The sequence below is a fragment of the Megalobrama amblycephala genome, linkage group LG22, assembly GCF_018812025.1.
Source record: "Megalobrama amblycephala isolate DHTTF-2021 linkage group LG22, ASM1881202v1, whole genome shotgun sequence".
NCBI classification, from domain to species: Eukaryota; Metazoa; Chordata; class Actinopteri; order Cypriniformes; family Xenocyprididae; genus Megalobrama; species Megalobrama amblycephala.
Genome location: NC_063065.1, coordinates 26,487,629 through 26,504,492, shown reverse-complemented (window position 1 = coordinate 26,504,492; position 16,864 = coordinate 26,487,629). Strand labels below are relative to the sequence as shown.

The 16,864-nt window shown below is 37.1% G+C and overlaps 1 protein-coding gene across 6 annotated transcripts in view; it reads right to left on the bottom strand.

Annotated features, from left to right (window-relative positions):
- The window catches only part of ofcc1 (orofacial cleft 1 candidate 1), a 141,285-nt gene that overhangs the window by 70,272 nt on the left and 54,149 nt on the right, over nt 1-16,864 (bottom strand). For all 6 annotated transcript variants that reach the window (XM_048175062.1, XM_048175057.1, XM_048175059.1 and 3 more), the window contains 2 exons: nt 9,403-9,497; nt 2,504-2,595 (listed from right to left, as the gene is read on the bottom strand). In XM_048175062.1, coding sequence (XP_048031019.1) covers nt 2,504-2,595; nt 9,403-9,497 — 187 coding nt within the window. The remainder of the gene's footprint in view (nt 1-2,503; nt 2,596-9,402; nt 9,498-16,864) is intronic.

The window sequence follows — 16,864 nt, the reverse complement described above, 5'->3', positions numbered from 1 at the left end:
TCACCCAAAAATGAAAATTCTGTCATTAATTACTCACCCTCATGTCATTCCACACCCAAACCTTCGTTCATCTTCGGAACACAAATTAAGATATTTTTCATAAAATCCGATGGCTCAGTGAGGCCTGCATTGCCAGCAAGACAATTAACACTTTTCAATGCCCAGAAAGCTAATAAAAACGTATTTAAAACAGTTTATGTGCTACAGTGGTTCAACCTTAAATGTTATGAAGCTATAAGGATACTTTTTGTGCACCAAAAAAAAAAAAAAAATTTATTCAACAATATCTAATGATGGGCGATTTCAAAACACTTATCAAACACATATCCAACTGCTAAAGTCACCGCCAGTGGTGAACCATTGAAATTTCGAAACACTTATGACGTAACGAAGCCTCATTTACTGAAATCACGTGACTTTGGCAGTTTGATACGCGCTTCGAACCACTGATTGGAAACAAAAGATTCGTAAAGCTTCAAAGCTTCATGAAGTGGTGTTTTGAAATCACCCATCACTAGATTTTGTTGAATAAAGTCGTTATTTTGTTTCTGAGCCATCTGATTTCATCAAAAATATCTTAATTTGTGTTCCGAAGATGAACAAAGGTCTTACGGGTGTGGAACAACATGAGGGTGAGTAATTAATGACAGAATTTTTAATTTTTGGGTGAACTAACCCTTTAAAGCTGCTATAACCCTTAATTGTAATTGCATATGTTGATGTATTCATTATTTAAAAAAGCATACATAATATTCATATGATACACACAAATAAATGCATTTTATATAATGTATTTTATATGTAATTACAGTTGTTGTTGTTTTTTTTTTTTTTTTTTTGCTTTTTAAATCATTGTAGGGGACAGAAAAGTTACCCTTTTTGAAGAATCACCCATGTACAAGCACCTACACACATGCACACGTTTACAACCTAATGATGGTGTAACAGTTTGCATCCAGTGAAATGAATAAAAGAGTTTCCTCTAAAATCAGTATGATCTCCTCAGGATTTGGTTACGTGAGAACTACAAGAATTTTATAAAATACGTTTTGCATTTCAAAACAATGTGAATAAACAAAGAAACAGTCGATTGAATTTCATTTCAGACTGCTTGCATGAAAGACAGCAAGGCTAAACTGTGCCTGTCGATGTCTGGCATTACTTTTTGAAGTCCTTTATCGTGCTTTAGGTTAGTAGTTGTGCTCCAGCCCCTCTCTTCTCTGATGTGTGGCCTGAGTTTCATTTGATTTTCTCTCATACTTACAGCAGCACAGCTTCTGATCTTGTTTAATACTAGTCCAGCGGCAACAAATTACCAATTTTCTGAAATGAGCAGAGGTAGGCAGCTCTAAATCCTATAAAACGAGTCGCTCTTTCTTTCTTCTCAGAGAAATGTACAGCGTTGGCAATAATTCGGGCAAAATCAAAATAAAAACACACCTCAATTTTTCCCTCTGTGGATTTAGGCGAGCGGCTTTCATCGCAGGCACGTGCAGTGAAATTTAGGTAAGTGTTTTGTGAAATGCAATTTGACGAGGCCGTTTATAAGATTTGTTCAGTGCTGCTGTTTGTGTCGGTGTGTTTTCACTCCTGTTTTCTCATTAATATCAAATGCTGTAAGCCACAATAAAACGGAGAAAACACTCATTCGTAGGCCTGCTTGTGCACTTTGCATCACCAGAGAAAAAGCAATTATCCACAGCACAAGGTTTTATGTGTTGTCGATGTTAACGTTACCTTGATCCCTTCAATAAAAACACACATTGAGTTTGACAATAAAACGACATTCATACTGCGGACAGCGACATTCATATTGAGCCTCAAATAAATCATGCAAGTGGATGAGTGTTAATATATGCACTGAGAAAAAGCTGCAGTATTATAGGGTTACAACTCAACAATAACAATTTTCAAAAAAATATTGGAAAATTAGGTGGTGTGATTTATGTATAATCTCAGAATAAAAGATGAAATATTCAAAATATTAGGTTTCTGTGTGCGCGTTTATATATATATATATATATGTGTGTATATATATATATATATATATATATATATATATATATATATATATATAGGCCTTTAATGTGACAGCATATCACTGCACAATACTTCTGCAGTATGCTGCAAATTTTGCAGATGCACAAAATTGCCCAGTGCACTAATACATTTGCCAAAATAACGGCATACTGTTGTAACACTGTATTCCACAATGCAATGCAACTAACTTGAACTTACACTTTCAGTGTGCCAATGCATAAAAAGGACATAACCACTATATGTTTTAATTTTTATTTTCAAAACGGCAACTTTATGCCAGCTGCTGAATTAAACGTCATGCAGGTCATGTGATGACAAAGAGATTTATGTTTGAAATGTTTAGCATGGCATAATGCCTACTGTTCAACATGCGCAGTATGTAGTAAGTATGCCATTATTCCATTACTGAACATAACTATATATACCTATAGACATGAAATTGGCCTTGAGAAATGACACTTACCGCACAGAGAAGGTGAACTGGTCCAGCTGATCTTTAGGGAGAGGTTTGAGCGCCTCACTGTTTCTCTCGATTATCTTCTTCTGCCTGCCGCTCTGATCGGAGAGACACATGTGCATGTCATTTGTAATCAGAGCAGGAAACAGTTGCAGTGATTTATCTTGGGAATACAATGATAGCAGTACACTTCACCCTGACATCATCTCTCAAACACACACACACAAAACAATCAGCACAGGAAACAAATGACATTCACATTACAGACAACATCTAATCAAAGTTGTGGCAAAGACAGAGATAGGAATAAATGAAAAGAAAGACAGTCACAAAAAAATAAAGACAAATACATGAAATTATATGTTTAAAACAGCACACCTGGTATACGCAAACTACTGAAATCAACTAGTAATTATGACTCATTACGGGAATCTATAAAAAGTCTATTGAGTTTGCTTCTAACACAGGTTATTCCAAAAGAAAGGCATCATATTAATGCTGCCTCACATTTTGTCCATGTCTTACAACTAAATCAAGAAAATAAATAACTTTTTCTTTTTTTTTTTTTTAGTCTGACTCTCAAATCATTAGGCAGTTGTGGAAATGGTTAGATTGTCGGACTGGTAACCCGGATGTTACGAGATTCTCAATATCGGCAGGAATTGACTGAGGTGCCCTTGAGCAAAGCATCTATAGCCCCAATCGCTCCCTGGGCGCCACAGTAAAAATGGCTGCCCATTGTGTTGCTGCCTATTGTGTTGTTAGCTTAGCAACATGCTAACAATAAACTATTCAGCTGAGTCGAGTCTCCCATGAGTTTCTGCATATGTAGTATGTTCCTAATTGGTCATTTATAAGGTTCCATATCACTTAGAAGGTAGTTAGATCTCTGGGTTTTGGAACATGTCTTTTGGATGCTGTGTAGTCTTTGGAAAGCATTTCATATAATTTATATGTAATTTTATGAAGGGCTGCCCTACAGTCACAAAAATTACTGCATGCAATTAAATCAAATCACTATATTCATAGAATAAATGTAAAACATGAACTGGCAACAAACAAGATCTTCTCTAAAAATGGGTATAATGCTTCATTCAACAACATGATCTGCCACAAAACATCTCCAGACTGGCCTGCTGAAAATCCAAAAAGGAAAGTCTTAAAGCTGCTGGAAGCCTTTTTTTTTTTTTTAACCACACATAAAATCTTACCACTATTTAGAAGGTGTCAGGTTTTTCAGTGAGTCAGGGGAACTAGCCAATCAGAAACTCTCAGAATTCTGCCTGTCAATCATTTTGTGCATATGATTTTGCCGATGTGTTTTTGGAGGGTGGGATTGAGAAGCATGTGGTTGGAATTAGAAAAATAGCAGAAGTTAGCCAAACGGCTGAAATCACTTAAAGCACAGAAGAGTCATATGCAATAAAAAGGAAAATCAGAGAGATTAAATAAATACAAGTTAAAATGGACATTTTGGACCCAGTTATATTTTTAAAACTGCAGATTGTGACAGACAACAACCAGAATTGTTATCTGCAGAATTAGCCAGCTATCCTCTCATAATGAATCACACTTGTGGCTTTTAAATCAACAATAAAATCAACACCACTCAATACATTTCAACCGAAAACCCAACTGTGTCAGCAGGTTATTAAACTCTGTAACTGCGTTCTGAACCTTCCAGCACCAGGGCCATAACCACCATAGACATTGAGGGTATATGGTCAAGTCCCTCCCAATAATCAGATTGGGACCAGGCCAAATTGTCCCACCAGTATATGATATTCTTGTAGCTGCTCTACTGCACTCCATTTAGCACCGATCTGTTTGTTGTTAGGTTTCTTGTCATGTTTCACCTTTTTGAATTGAACATTTTCCTTTATCATTTATGTAATTCATCATGCAATGTATTTCATACCTAATTAAATGTGACAAGATAAACATTAACGTAGCCGTTTTTCAGCATATTAGCCCCCACATCCCAGACCGGCATATAGTCTCTCTTCAACACACTGTTGAAAACAGAGGTGTACTTTCTTGAAGTAGTAAAATCATTTATATGCATTTAAAAATAGATTCCAAAAGTTTTCAAACTGGATAATGACAAACATATTCAAATTCTAATTTTTGTTCTCTTTCAGGCCAGTCGCTTAACTTCACTGGGCTGGACCAAATTTTTCTGGAACCCCTAAAGTACTAAAGCACTAGAGTTTGGCAATATAATAATTTTATTACAGTCCCTCTAATACAGCACTATTCACTCAGAAACAGGGGTAGATAGGACAAAACAAGGCAAAAAATGGGGGTCTAATTCTGATAGACCCCACAGCGCTTGAGCAAACAGCGATCTTGAGCTGGGTATTACAGCAGTCTTGTCACAAATGGAGTCATTCTGAGCTATAGCAGAGAAGAACACTGGGTGCTAATATTGCTCATTAGTCTGACATTCTAGCACTAGGTCCTTGTGTTGGCTCAGACGCGCTGTTGCAGCACAGATACTGCTTGCATCTACATATCAATAATTTCCCCATATGAACGATCACTGTCAAACTATATACAGTATGTCACTATGTTGAATTTAATGGCTGGCTTTCAGGTTTAGGCAGGTATGACATTATTCACATCACTATAGTGGTGAAGATTGGCTGACTTTGATAATATGAGAAATCAAAAACAGGCAGGAATACAAATATTACATAAAAAGTAAATGTGTTCCAGTAAAAATATTTAAGGAATATCCTCTTGAAACTGAATACTTTAATTTAAGCCTTTCAAATGATCAGTTATTTATTATACAAAATGGTAACAGAGCTGACAATTTAAGATCATCCCCTCTGGATAAAATTCATTAACTTGAAGAGTTCACTTCATGAAAGGATGACATTGTCAAAAAAAGTGAATAATAAATATTATTTATTGTGGAATAGTTACGCTAAAGCAGTAGTGGACAGTAACAAATTATTTTATTTTGTTACTGTACTTTAGCACATTTTTCAAGTATGTATACTTTATCACTTTTATTTTGGGAAACTTTTACTTTTACTCCACTACATTTCATGAAAATATGTCACTCCTCGTTATTTTGAACTGAAAAAAAATTGTTCCAAGAAGCAGTAGTCTCCAATTCGTGGAAGAGCTGATTCTTTTCGATTAACCTGTTAAATCGGTTGAATGATTAATTTGTGAATTGGACCAATTCGATTGCATCTGTTCTCGAGTCAACAACTCACTGATTCAGATGATCTGTTCAGAGGCACACAGCTGGCCTCGGTGCCTACGCAAGTATGCGTTTCCCCCAGTGAGCTTTCTCATACAGACACTGTGCAATGTTAGGGAGGATGAGGAGCAGATCCCAATTAGTCTGACGTAACATCGAACGTGACTGACTGAAAGGGAACATCTCGGTTACTATTCTATCCCTTGTTCCCTAAAGGAGGGAACAGAGTAGTCACGTCCTGACGCTGCAATTGCTGTACCACTGCTGAACGGCCAGGACACACCATCTCAGCTTCTCGGTGTAAAACTTGAATTCCGAATACAAGCGTGCTTCCTTGTATGCCCACTTCACGGGGCGGAGCACGCAATGCAAATCTTGCACAGCTCAGTGAGTCCTCAAGCCCTGCCTCAGCTGGATGCCTGCGGTCTTTCGAATTCCTCTGTGATGCCTTGCAGCGACGTGAAGGTCATGCAATCAACAGCCTTGCCTTGGCTCTGCCTCCGGCCTCCGATCCCTCCACTCCACCTCAGCCCTTTGACCCGCCTTGGCTCCTCCAACCACTCCGCTCCATCAGAGACCCTGAGCCTGAGGCTCCACCGGGTTCCCTCGTCTCACCGGCTCCACCCTGGTCAGTCATCACTCTTACGCCACGGACTTACGAGCCTTCCGCTGCACTCAACCTCTCCACCCCAACGGCTCCAGTGGGTTCCTCCTTCCCTCCAGCTCCACCTCTGTCCTCGTGCACTCTGGCTCTGCCTCAGACGCTCATCGCCGTGACTCTGCTCAGGTCTCCAGTACCAGTGGGGTACCTCAGTACCATCAACTCTTCCTCTGCGCTCTGGGATCCATCAGCTCCTTCTCCGTCGGTCGTACCCCGGATGTTGTCAGCTGCGTCACCCTCTTGCAGTCGACTCCACCGTTTCTGTTACTGTGGTATTTTGGATCATAGGCACTGATCCTGTGGGTGCTCGGGAGCTCAAGAACTTGCTACTTGCTCTTTCTTTAGAATTGAAAGAAAAAAAAAGAAAAAAAAAAGAAAAAGAAAACTTTCATCCACCAGACTTTCACGATTGACTGATGAAATAACAGTGTACTTTTAAATTTGCCATTTTCAAGCTGATTTTAGTCACCCAGTTCTCTAGTTGTTTTATTTTATTTTATTCTAGTTAAGTGCTTATTGTAATAAGGTATTTAATTAATTATTTTATTTAGTGAACCGCTACTGATCATCAGATATCAAACGAGAGAGTGACTTGCTACAACACTTATGGACAGAATGTGTTTTTGTTTGGTTGGTAATGTATTTGCAGCTCTCTTCACTGGACATGGATAACTTTTCTGTAATTAATTCATCAAGCACATCATCGAATAGAGAAAACGACAGTACTCTTGGAAAAATGAGAATGTTAAAATGTTTTAAGGGACACTTGTTATATATATATATATATATGTATAATAATTTATTCCAGTTATCATTTGCTCATAGAAACAGAGGTGAATAGTTAAGTCAAGTCATCTTTATTTATATAGCGCTTTTTACAATGCAGATTATGTCAAATAAAAATAATAAATATGTGTTTTGTATTCAGTTGGTAATGCATTTGTAAGTGCGTTTCATTGGGGGGGACATAACATAAATCGGCACCTATGTTTTGGATTATTATTAAAACTCTATTCTTGAACTTCTTTGTCATCTTAGTGTGTTTGTGCAACACCATTGTGACAAAAACACTGAAATAACGCAAATTAAAGTCTGTGTAAATTCAATTCTGAGAATTGTATCCAAACACATTATAAATATAACAATGTATTGCTGAAACACATCACAAAGACTGTGAACTATGTAGTAATGAATTGTGGAGTGAGACTGTTAAACAGTTTTTCACCAATTCTGTGTTCCGGATTTCTTGGGCAGGGCTAAAATGGTGGCTCAATGAGCAGTGAAGTGCAGCAATTTTTTTTGTTGTTGTTGTTGTTTCAGTTGAGACACTTTGCTTGCTATGATACGGAATATCCACGGAAGTGTTACTAGTATCTCATTTCACAGATAGTTTGTTTCTGTACTGTTTCTATATAAAATACAATGTAAAGTATTTTCTCTGGCTCTTGTGTTAAATTATTTTGTTCCGTTATTATGCATGTTGTTGGAATCTGTCTACATTGTACAAGCAGAATGTGGCGGTTGGTCGGTGTTGTATTTGTCCCGCCCCTCCTCCACTCTGATTGGACTTCAATGGACTTCAACTTGAGGCGGAAAATTAAGCTAGCCACTGGAAAAAACGCTTTGGTGGACACGCGGTCCTACAATATAATAACTACAGCCAGTTAGCATCAGTGACTCACCCGCTCAATTGCAAATTACATTACTGTTAGTTACTACAGCCTACATTTTGCTATCCAGCTATGCCTCAGTCACGCAAATGCATATTACCTCATTGCGATAATATACAAAACAGCTCAGTCTCCTTATTTAAATGTCCTAAAAAAAAATTATAATAATAATAATAAAATTAAAAAAAGTAAAAATGCATTAAAAACAAATACTTTGCACTTTTTGTAGAATGACCCATTTTCTTTACCTGAAAATCAAACCCACGAATTGTGCACTGAAACTTATTTCAATATAAAAAGATTTAAGTGTTGATCATGACATAGTATGGATAATGAGGATAATTTCTAATACAATGTGCACAATTCCTGTAATTAATCCGCAGATGCATATTGTAAACAGGAATGAGTTTGAAAGTTCCTGGCACCTCATGGCAACAATAAAAACACAAAAAGTGGCACAAGAGAACACAATGCATGGCTATGCAACATAAGACAGCAGCACCAGATCATCACTGAGAAGTCATTCTGCAATTACCACTTCAAAGTGTGGCAGGTAATGCTGCAGCTTTGATTCATTTAGCTTAAGTCCTGTGGAGCACGGGAAAAGGCATGTTGGGAGTGGTTGGAGAGAGAGAGCGCGCCGGGCTGGCACTGCTGATTTCACAGAATCTGAGCTGTTTTGGCTTGTCGAGCACATCAAAACTAGCTTTGAAGAATGAAAAATACCTGTTAGTGTGAAATGTATTTTGACAAATCTCAGATAATAAAGGGAGTATAGGGAGGCAAGAGGGAGGAGCAGCAGGGGCGACATGCACCTTTTATTTTTATTTTATTTTTTTTGAGGGGGCACCAGTGGAGGTCCTGGCTCACTTGGTGCCTTAGGCTATAAGACATGACTAAAGGAAAAAAATAAATACAAATAATAATAATAAAAAACATGTAATGTAATTACCCAAGATAAACCATGTGTGTGTGTATTATACTAGAGTATATTAACTACATCATACTTGTTAGTGAAATGTTTTTGTTTCATGTCTTTTTTTTATTATTATTATTTGATTTTAAAAAGTTTCATGAGATTCCATGGATATAGACAATTTTCACTGTGTGCAGTATACATACTATGCCAAAAAGAATATGGTAGTACAGTAGAATGAGTAAAACACTTGTTAACAATTTATATTTACAATTTTCTTTATTAAAAAATTATTGTACTTCTTTTGCACTCTTTTATTTCTACCCGACTAAATGTTAAGGGGCACGTGTCCTGAGTTTGAATGGCCATGATACCTCTAAGGAGAAGTGAGAAAGACGATCCATATTCAAGGTTAGAATGTCTCCTCAGACACAAAGTTACCTTGCTATGAATTCCGGCCTTGGTTTTCTCAGTGACGGGTTGGTTTGTCTGGTTGCAGGGCTCAGAGGCTGACACAGCTCCGGTGGGGCTCTTACCTGCAATAACATTACAAACGTCCCTTTATTCATGTAACTTATGATCTATGATTTATGGTTTGATTAATTAAATGAGGACTGCATAATCTAATACCTTAGCTGACAAAGCAAAGCAAAGAAAAAAATAATAATAAATAAAACCTTTGTATGGTACACCTTTGACGTAAGTTAAAATAATGAAATAAAAATAAAAGAAGCAAATTTAAATGCATAATTTTGGCTTCTTTTTTTAAACAAAAAAAATCTGAAATAAGTGAAAACAAAAGGATATAAATGATATACTACATACATAAAGCAGAAAGATGATGAGAACACTAAATGTCTGTAGACGTTCAACAACAAACAAAATGTAAGGCTAAAGAAAAAGTGATGAAACTTTCTCTTCACATATATTCTGTTCTTCCTCTCTCACACACACATCATCAACATCTCTGAGCCCAACCTCTCCTTTTTTCATTGCTCTAATGCACACAATTAGACATGATGAAAAATCGAAAAAAAATTAAATTTAGTTGTAATACATTTTGCCATTCTTCCTTCCTTTGGAAAATTACTTTTGAAGTGTTTTCTCTCGCTCTCCGTCTGTAATTTAAATGGTAAGCTGCCAGATGTGTGTCTCATGCTTGAAGTGCAGGAGCTTTGCATTATTTAGCATATTAACATTCACAGAATTTAAAAAGAGGGTTCCTGCATTGCCTGGAGCTTCCAATTAAGTAAACCTTAGCTTGATACATGTAAAAATTTTACCATGAGAAACTTTTTCATTGCGTTTTTCTCTTCGCCTCAGCCAGTCACATCTATATAATAAATATGGAAACTTCCCAGATGATATAATTTTTCTCTTGCTGCGGGATTAAATATATCAGTAATAATAACTTTTAAATATAGGCAACATATCAGGAAGGCTTCAGAAGACTCAAATAGGTTTTAATAGCAGGAGCGTTCAGGGCTGGTATGTCCTCTGTGCTGTTTTTGAACTGATATTACTCTTAATCTCAACGCAGATGTAGGTTTTAATTACAAGTTTTTCTAGTAAACATTTGAGATGCCTACAGGTAAAAGCATTACATCTGCCCCACCTTAACATAAATATGAGTGGTTATATCATTATAATGAATGCATAATCATGTTCAGTTGGATGCCTTACCTCTGATGCGCTGTCTTTTCACTGTAGTGACAAGCCTTAAAAAATACCGTACGAAACGGAAACAAATTATAGGCATTTTCTACTGCTGAAGTCAAAAAGTGTGGGAAGGGAAATTTGTCTTCTACGGAAGACGTGACAGTCTGTTTTCTCTTGGAAGAGACACAGTTAATGACCCACGAAACCATATGGAGTTATTTTTTAAAAAAGGTTTATTCAAAACCTTCAAGTTATGAGACCAACCCCAGTGGCTCGCTGCCATTCAACATCAGTGTGTTTGATTCATAATGGTTTTGTAATAATTTTTTTTCACATGGTTGCTTCCAACAGTTCATTCCAATGTACCAGGGGAGTTAATAGCCCATTTTCTTTTCAATGCTTAAACTTTCTGCACTGTATTATTATTTTGTCCGACATGTTGCTCATTAAAGAGTCTGTATGGCAACAATGCATTAATTAGCTTTGACACTGACGTTACATCTCCAAGGTAAAAGGTAACCAATACAAATGCTGACAACTACGTAAAAGTTTAGCACCATACAACAATCTATAGCTTTTTACAGGTAATATATCACTTAAATCAATCATAGAATGTAACAATTCGCAATCAAATAAAACTCCCCCCCCCAACAATGATACTTTAGACATGCAGCACCAGAATTAAAAAAAAAAAAAAGATACTGACACAATAATAAAGATATTAGCCTTACATAAACTGAAGACCCCTGTCTCTGCCGTGTGCAGTGCATGAAATTTTTCTAAGCTTTCGCCTGTTCCAATCTACGGCCTGCAGCAATGTGGAGCAAAAGCCTGCCCTCCACCTCTGTTCTGTGTCCAGAGACTGTAATCCCTGTCAGCAGAGCATTCTGCCTGCCTTTACGCCACAATCATGCATGTTTTAATGGGCCAGCCAACACAACTTTGCAACTTTGCCTTTAATTATCCTTCCTCCAGCCTGATGCTCAGATGGTGTCGGGTCTGAATTAGCGCAGCGTTGACAGCTGTAGGCTATGTCCATGAACTTGGAGTGCTGCAGCCACAACCCACGTTCTCCCAGGGTGAACAAGAGAGGCTTGTTATCCTCTACTTACCATGAACGCAGAGAGAGTAGGAACTGGGCCTGAAGGGTTGGGTGACCGACGGGGACCTGTGCGCTCACCTAGGTTTCTAATTGCCCTGGTGTCAGTTCCAGAGTTGCCGAAAATCAAAGGTCAGTGAATTATTGATTACCCATGAGCATAATCCATGATTCTCATAATTACCCAATGTAATATGAATAATCAAAACAAAGGGATGTAAAATAGAAGACATTTTTAAATAAATTATGAACAATTACTTTCTTTAATACTGTGCAAGGGTTTTTAAAAATCATTGCTCTAACAAGGAGCAACTTATGTCCGACTGAATATTTACGGTTGATAAGCGTAACTTAAAATGTATATTCACTATAGAAACCCTAACCCTATAGTAAGTACATGTAGTTAATTATTATTACTCAGTACTTAAATGTATAATTACACAGACACCTTATAATAAAGTATTATATTATATTATATTATATTATATTAATTTCATGACTGTGGAAATCCTGAGGTTCTTTTTCTTAAATATTTAAAGATTAGCAAATATCTGCACAATTACAATGATATCATGTTCAAAAAATTTGCATTATACAAGGCTTGTCACTTCAAAGCAGTTTGTTTTTCTTCACATAAGCTAAGCAGCCTTTGGGAATGTCTGTCCGACTCCATCACACTCACCACATGAGGCTACATTTTCTCATCTGCTAAAAAACAAGTTTGATGTAAGCAAGGTTAATTCATCCATTTAAAGATGGGCAGTGGTAAATTAATTGGGGTAAGAATGCAGTGTGATTTAGTGAGTGTGATCCTGTATTAGGGTTATCGGCTGTGACCGGGACTGGCCCCTCAGCGACAACGATATAAAAGAGCACGGCCGTATTCCAGAAACACTCTAAGAGAAAATCTTGGAAACTGTCATCGTGCTGAAGGGCCCAGTGTACTATGATGCATTTACTTAAGGGGCAGGATGCAATCAAACATAGCTTCCAAAAGCCCAGCCCACTGCATGCAGTTACAGATCCACTAAGGGTGATCAGAGCAGAAAGGCCTAATTTAATTAGTCATTTGAATTCAAACAGACCTAGTGTAACCGGATCGTTCACTTAATGTGAAAGGTCAGTTAACACATAATGCCTGCAGCTATGTCATATGCTGCAATGAAGATAGAATTCTCCATGGTTTTAAATGAGGTAAAAAAAAAAAAAATAATAAAAAATAAATAAAATAAAATATTAGCTGTCAGTGCTGCTATTATTACAAAAATACCCAAGAATGACAAGGAATGTGCCTGTATCCTCACTGGATTATTGAAGAGAAAAGGTCTGGAATGGACTGACATAACTACAGTACACAGGGTTTGATGTTAGAATTATTAATATTATTATAATTATTATCATCATCATACATATCTCGGTAACAAAGACATATTTCTGAAAAGCATTGTTGCGGAAGGTACATTAAAACCATCTTACTACAATCATGCAATTCTTAAAAAAAGTTTTATATATATATATATATATATATATATATATATATATATACACACATTAGTTGTTTCACGACTTTTGGTTAGTTACTCAACACTGCAGAAAAGACACGTGATAAAACGCGTTAGTCCGGCAACGGAGCCAAAGTTGGATGTTCTCTATTTGCACTTTTTCCTCACTGAATTTGATTTTCATTTCAGAGTAATGCGAGGTTGTCAGCCCAATCCCACTCTCTCGCTTGATGGGAATCCTCCATCTGAATATCATAAGAGTGTGTAGCAGTAATGCAACCTGAACTGATCCTTATGCTAACGTCATCTCTGCTCAGCGGTTTGATGCCGTGATGTCCAGTGAGGGACACCTTTTGATCACTTATTCGAGTCAGATTGAGTTTACCTCTGTTTGTCTGTGAACCTGCTTCTTTTTCATCCTATTCTTTCCTTCCTCCTTTTTTTGGCATATATAGTAAGTGGAACACAACTCTCCCAGAGTGCCATAGCATGGGGACACTTCCCATGTGGGGTGTTAGGAGCACAGTGGGAGGTCAAAGTTCACGGCAGAGAGGAAGTGACAAGCTGTGAAATGTAAAAGACCAATTTCTTCCACATGTTGCGGCGCTCTGAGAACAGCGCCAAGCTGTCAGCTAGCATCACGCTTAAAATGGGACAGGTTGCTACCCAGCAGACCTGTCACAACTCATTTGTAATTAAAAAGCCTATGTGATGTTTAAAGCTGAGCACCCCAGAAACTTTTTTCTTGTTCTGCTCTGTTAAATAAAGATGAGTACTGCCAAAAAAAAAAAAAGCAAAGCAAAGCAAAGAAAAGAAAAGAAGAGAAAAGAAAAAAGAAAAAAAAAAATTAATAACAGAACAATGGTCTTTGCACTAGATCAATACCAAATGAGACTGCGTTGGGTTGGTTCAGTGGCGTCAGAATGTTCCGTGACCCAAGTCAGGACAGAACGCTCGGAGACAGGAAGGTGTGCCCGGGAAAGGCGCACTTATCGAAGTAAAAACTGCTCTAGAAAGGAAACTGCTTATTTGCCTCTTTCCTGTCCAAGCTAATCTTTATGCAATAGGAGTGCTGGCTATTTTAGAGCATAAATTACACTTTTAACTTTTTTTTTTTTTTTTTTTTTTTACATTTTCTGAAGAAACCAAGAAGTGGTGCTTGTCTGGAAAACTCACCAGCATAATGTTAGGGTGTGGGAAGTTGCCAGGGCATTGGTGGTTGCTATGATAGGGTATTGTTGGTATCAGGTAAACTGGTAAGAGCATGGTGCTAGCAACAAGGTACATGAGGACAAACACACTGATCATATAAATTCACTGTAATCACTTTGGATAAAATCTACCAAATGTGTTAATGTAAATGTTAAGGTATGGCATTGCTATGCAAAGTGTTGCTTTTTCCAGAGTGTTGTAGGTAGTTGCCAGGACAGTAATAAATTCATTACGATGTTATTCTGAGTGGTTTTCAATGGATTCATGTGCAGTTGTTAATTTGTTCTGAGTGGTTTTAGCACATTCCTCTGTGATTGTTAAGCCTGGTTTATACTTGCCGTGTCCGGATCAGCGAGAAGGTGCGCACGGCAAAAACGTTTGAATGACTTCGATTCAACTCTGGCCAAGCAGGTACATCTGTACCAGCTTCTTACCAGCAACCATTTTACGTTTGTCTAAATGAATTGTTTATATTTACAAAGTAAGTCTACAATTCATAGTTTTTAGTCACGTGACTGGCACGAAGACCAGCCGGGCAAAACATCCATAGAGCTGCATTACAGGACTACCATTTTCGATCTCAAAAGAAGGAAAACAAAAATGTGTGAATAAAATGCAAGTTTTGGGCACCCGTGATCCATATCCAGCACCTGCTGCAGTATTTTAGTCACTAGAAACAGTGAGACATTCTAAAAATGCTTAATATGAAAAACACTTAAAGTGCCTTAATTCAGTGTTTCCCAACCTCCTTCTTGCCACGGCACAGTTTTGATAAGTAAAAAATCCCACAGCACACCACTATGCATTAAAACAACAAGATTGCACAAACATGCATTGCATATTAAAACTGGATATTATATTAAAAGTAGTACTCACATTTAATGTGAAACTTGAGCTTAAGTCAGGAAGGAACACAATAAGGTCATATATAGGTAGCTAAATGCTGTTGTTGTGATGATGATAAAACAACAAATTTACATATTGTCGCTGTTGGGCGGAAACCTCATAACCAGTTTTTCTTGTTGTTGAATACATTTGGACAAAATCTCATAATATAATAGATGAAGTGGGATATTTAAAACACAAGTTATGAGGAGTTTTAGGAGTTGTGTGGTTTGACTGACAGTTTGAGGATCAAATGGAGTTATGGGGTTTTGTCACAAGCTCTTTTAAATCCTTTTCATTGGTTAAAAAGTTGTAAACCCCACATACAGGTGTAAAGGGTGACCAATAGCATTGATTTTTAAAAAATAAAAACAAAAATGACAAAATATTGAGATGTGAGATTTCCACCTGACAGTGATGATATATTCTTAACTGTATAGCATTTATTTTATTTATTTATTTATTGGCATTTTGCATTTGTAAATATAAGCAATTCATATTTAGACCAACACAAACTGGTTGCTGGTAAGAAGCTGGTACAGATGTACCTGCTTGGCCAGAGTTGAATCAAAGTCATTCAAACATTTTTGCCGTGTGCACACCTTCTCGCTCGTCCGGACACGGCACTTAACAACCTGTCACGGCCAGTGGTGCAATCCTAAAAAAATAAGTGGTGTACCCCCACACCACCATAAGTGGTGTAATGGTGTGAACATTAAGTAAAAATTTACAACAGTGCATAAAAATGTGGTCATGAGTTTCACAAACAAACAAAAACCGCAGCCAAGCTAATGGAAATCCACTCTCAGTCAGTAGGTGGCACTTATGGAGCAGCAGAAATAGAGCTGTGACCCCAGTAACCTCAGTAAACAATTAGCAGCGCTGCTTATAAACACCTACACTAGGCCTATATGCCTGTTGCTTACTTTCATCATTTTAATAATGATAAAAATATTAAATTTTATATTTAAAAAAATATTAAAATGTGATATACTAACCGTCAGAAATTGCCTTAAGCATCTGTAAGCTTATCAGTTTGACAGAATTTTCTACTTCAGTGTGCCATAAGAAGTCAAACTATAACATTTTCCTTTTTTTATCATAGCATGTTTTATGAAAAATAGCAACCTACACATATAGCCTATAGAAACAATAGCTACAACATGTCACAGTTGTAATATAAACCTAGTGAAAATATATTCCCTTAATAGATTATAAATTCTACAAGTTAGCCGAATTTACCACAAATAATACAATAAAAGTGATAAATTCTACTAAGGGTGGGTCATGAATAGTTTAAAAAGCTTTCTAATAAATGTTGGCGCAAGATGATGTTTTTCCCTCTTTTCATCAGTCTTTTGTTTATTTTGTTCATCAGTGTGTCCTTCTCTATAGTGTTTTAAAGTGTTTAACTCTCAAAAAAATTCAAATGGATCGCACATTTGTCACGATAGGAATGGCTTGTGGAAATCTTATCACACTTTTGGAGCGTGAAAACATCCAGAGTATGCTTATGATTCACGTGCCACTGATGCAGTTGCGTTGA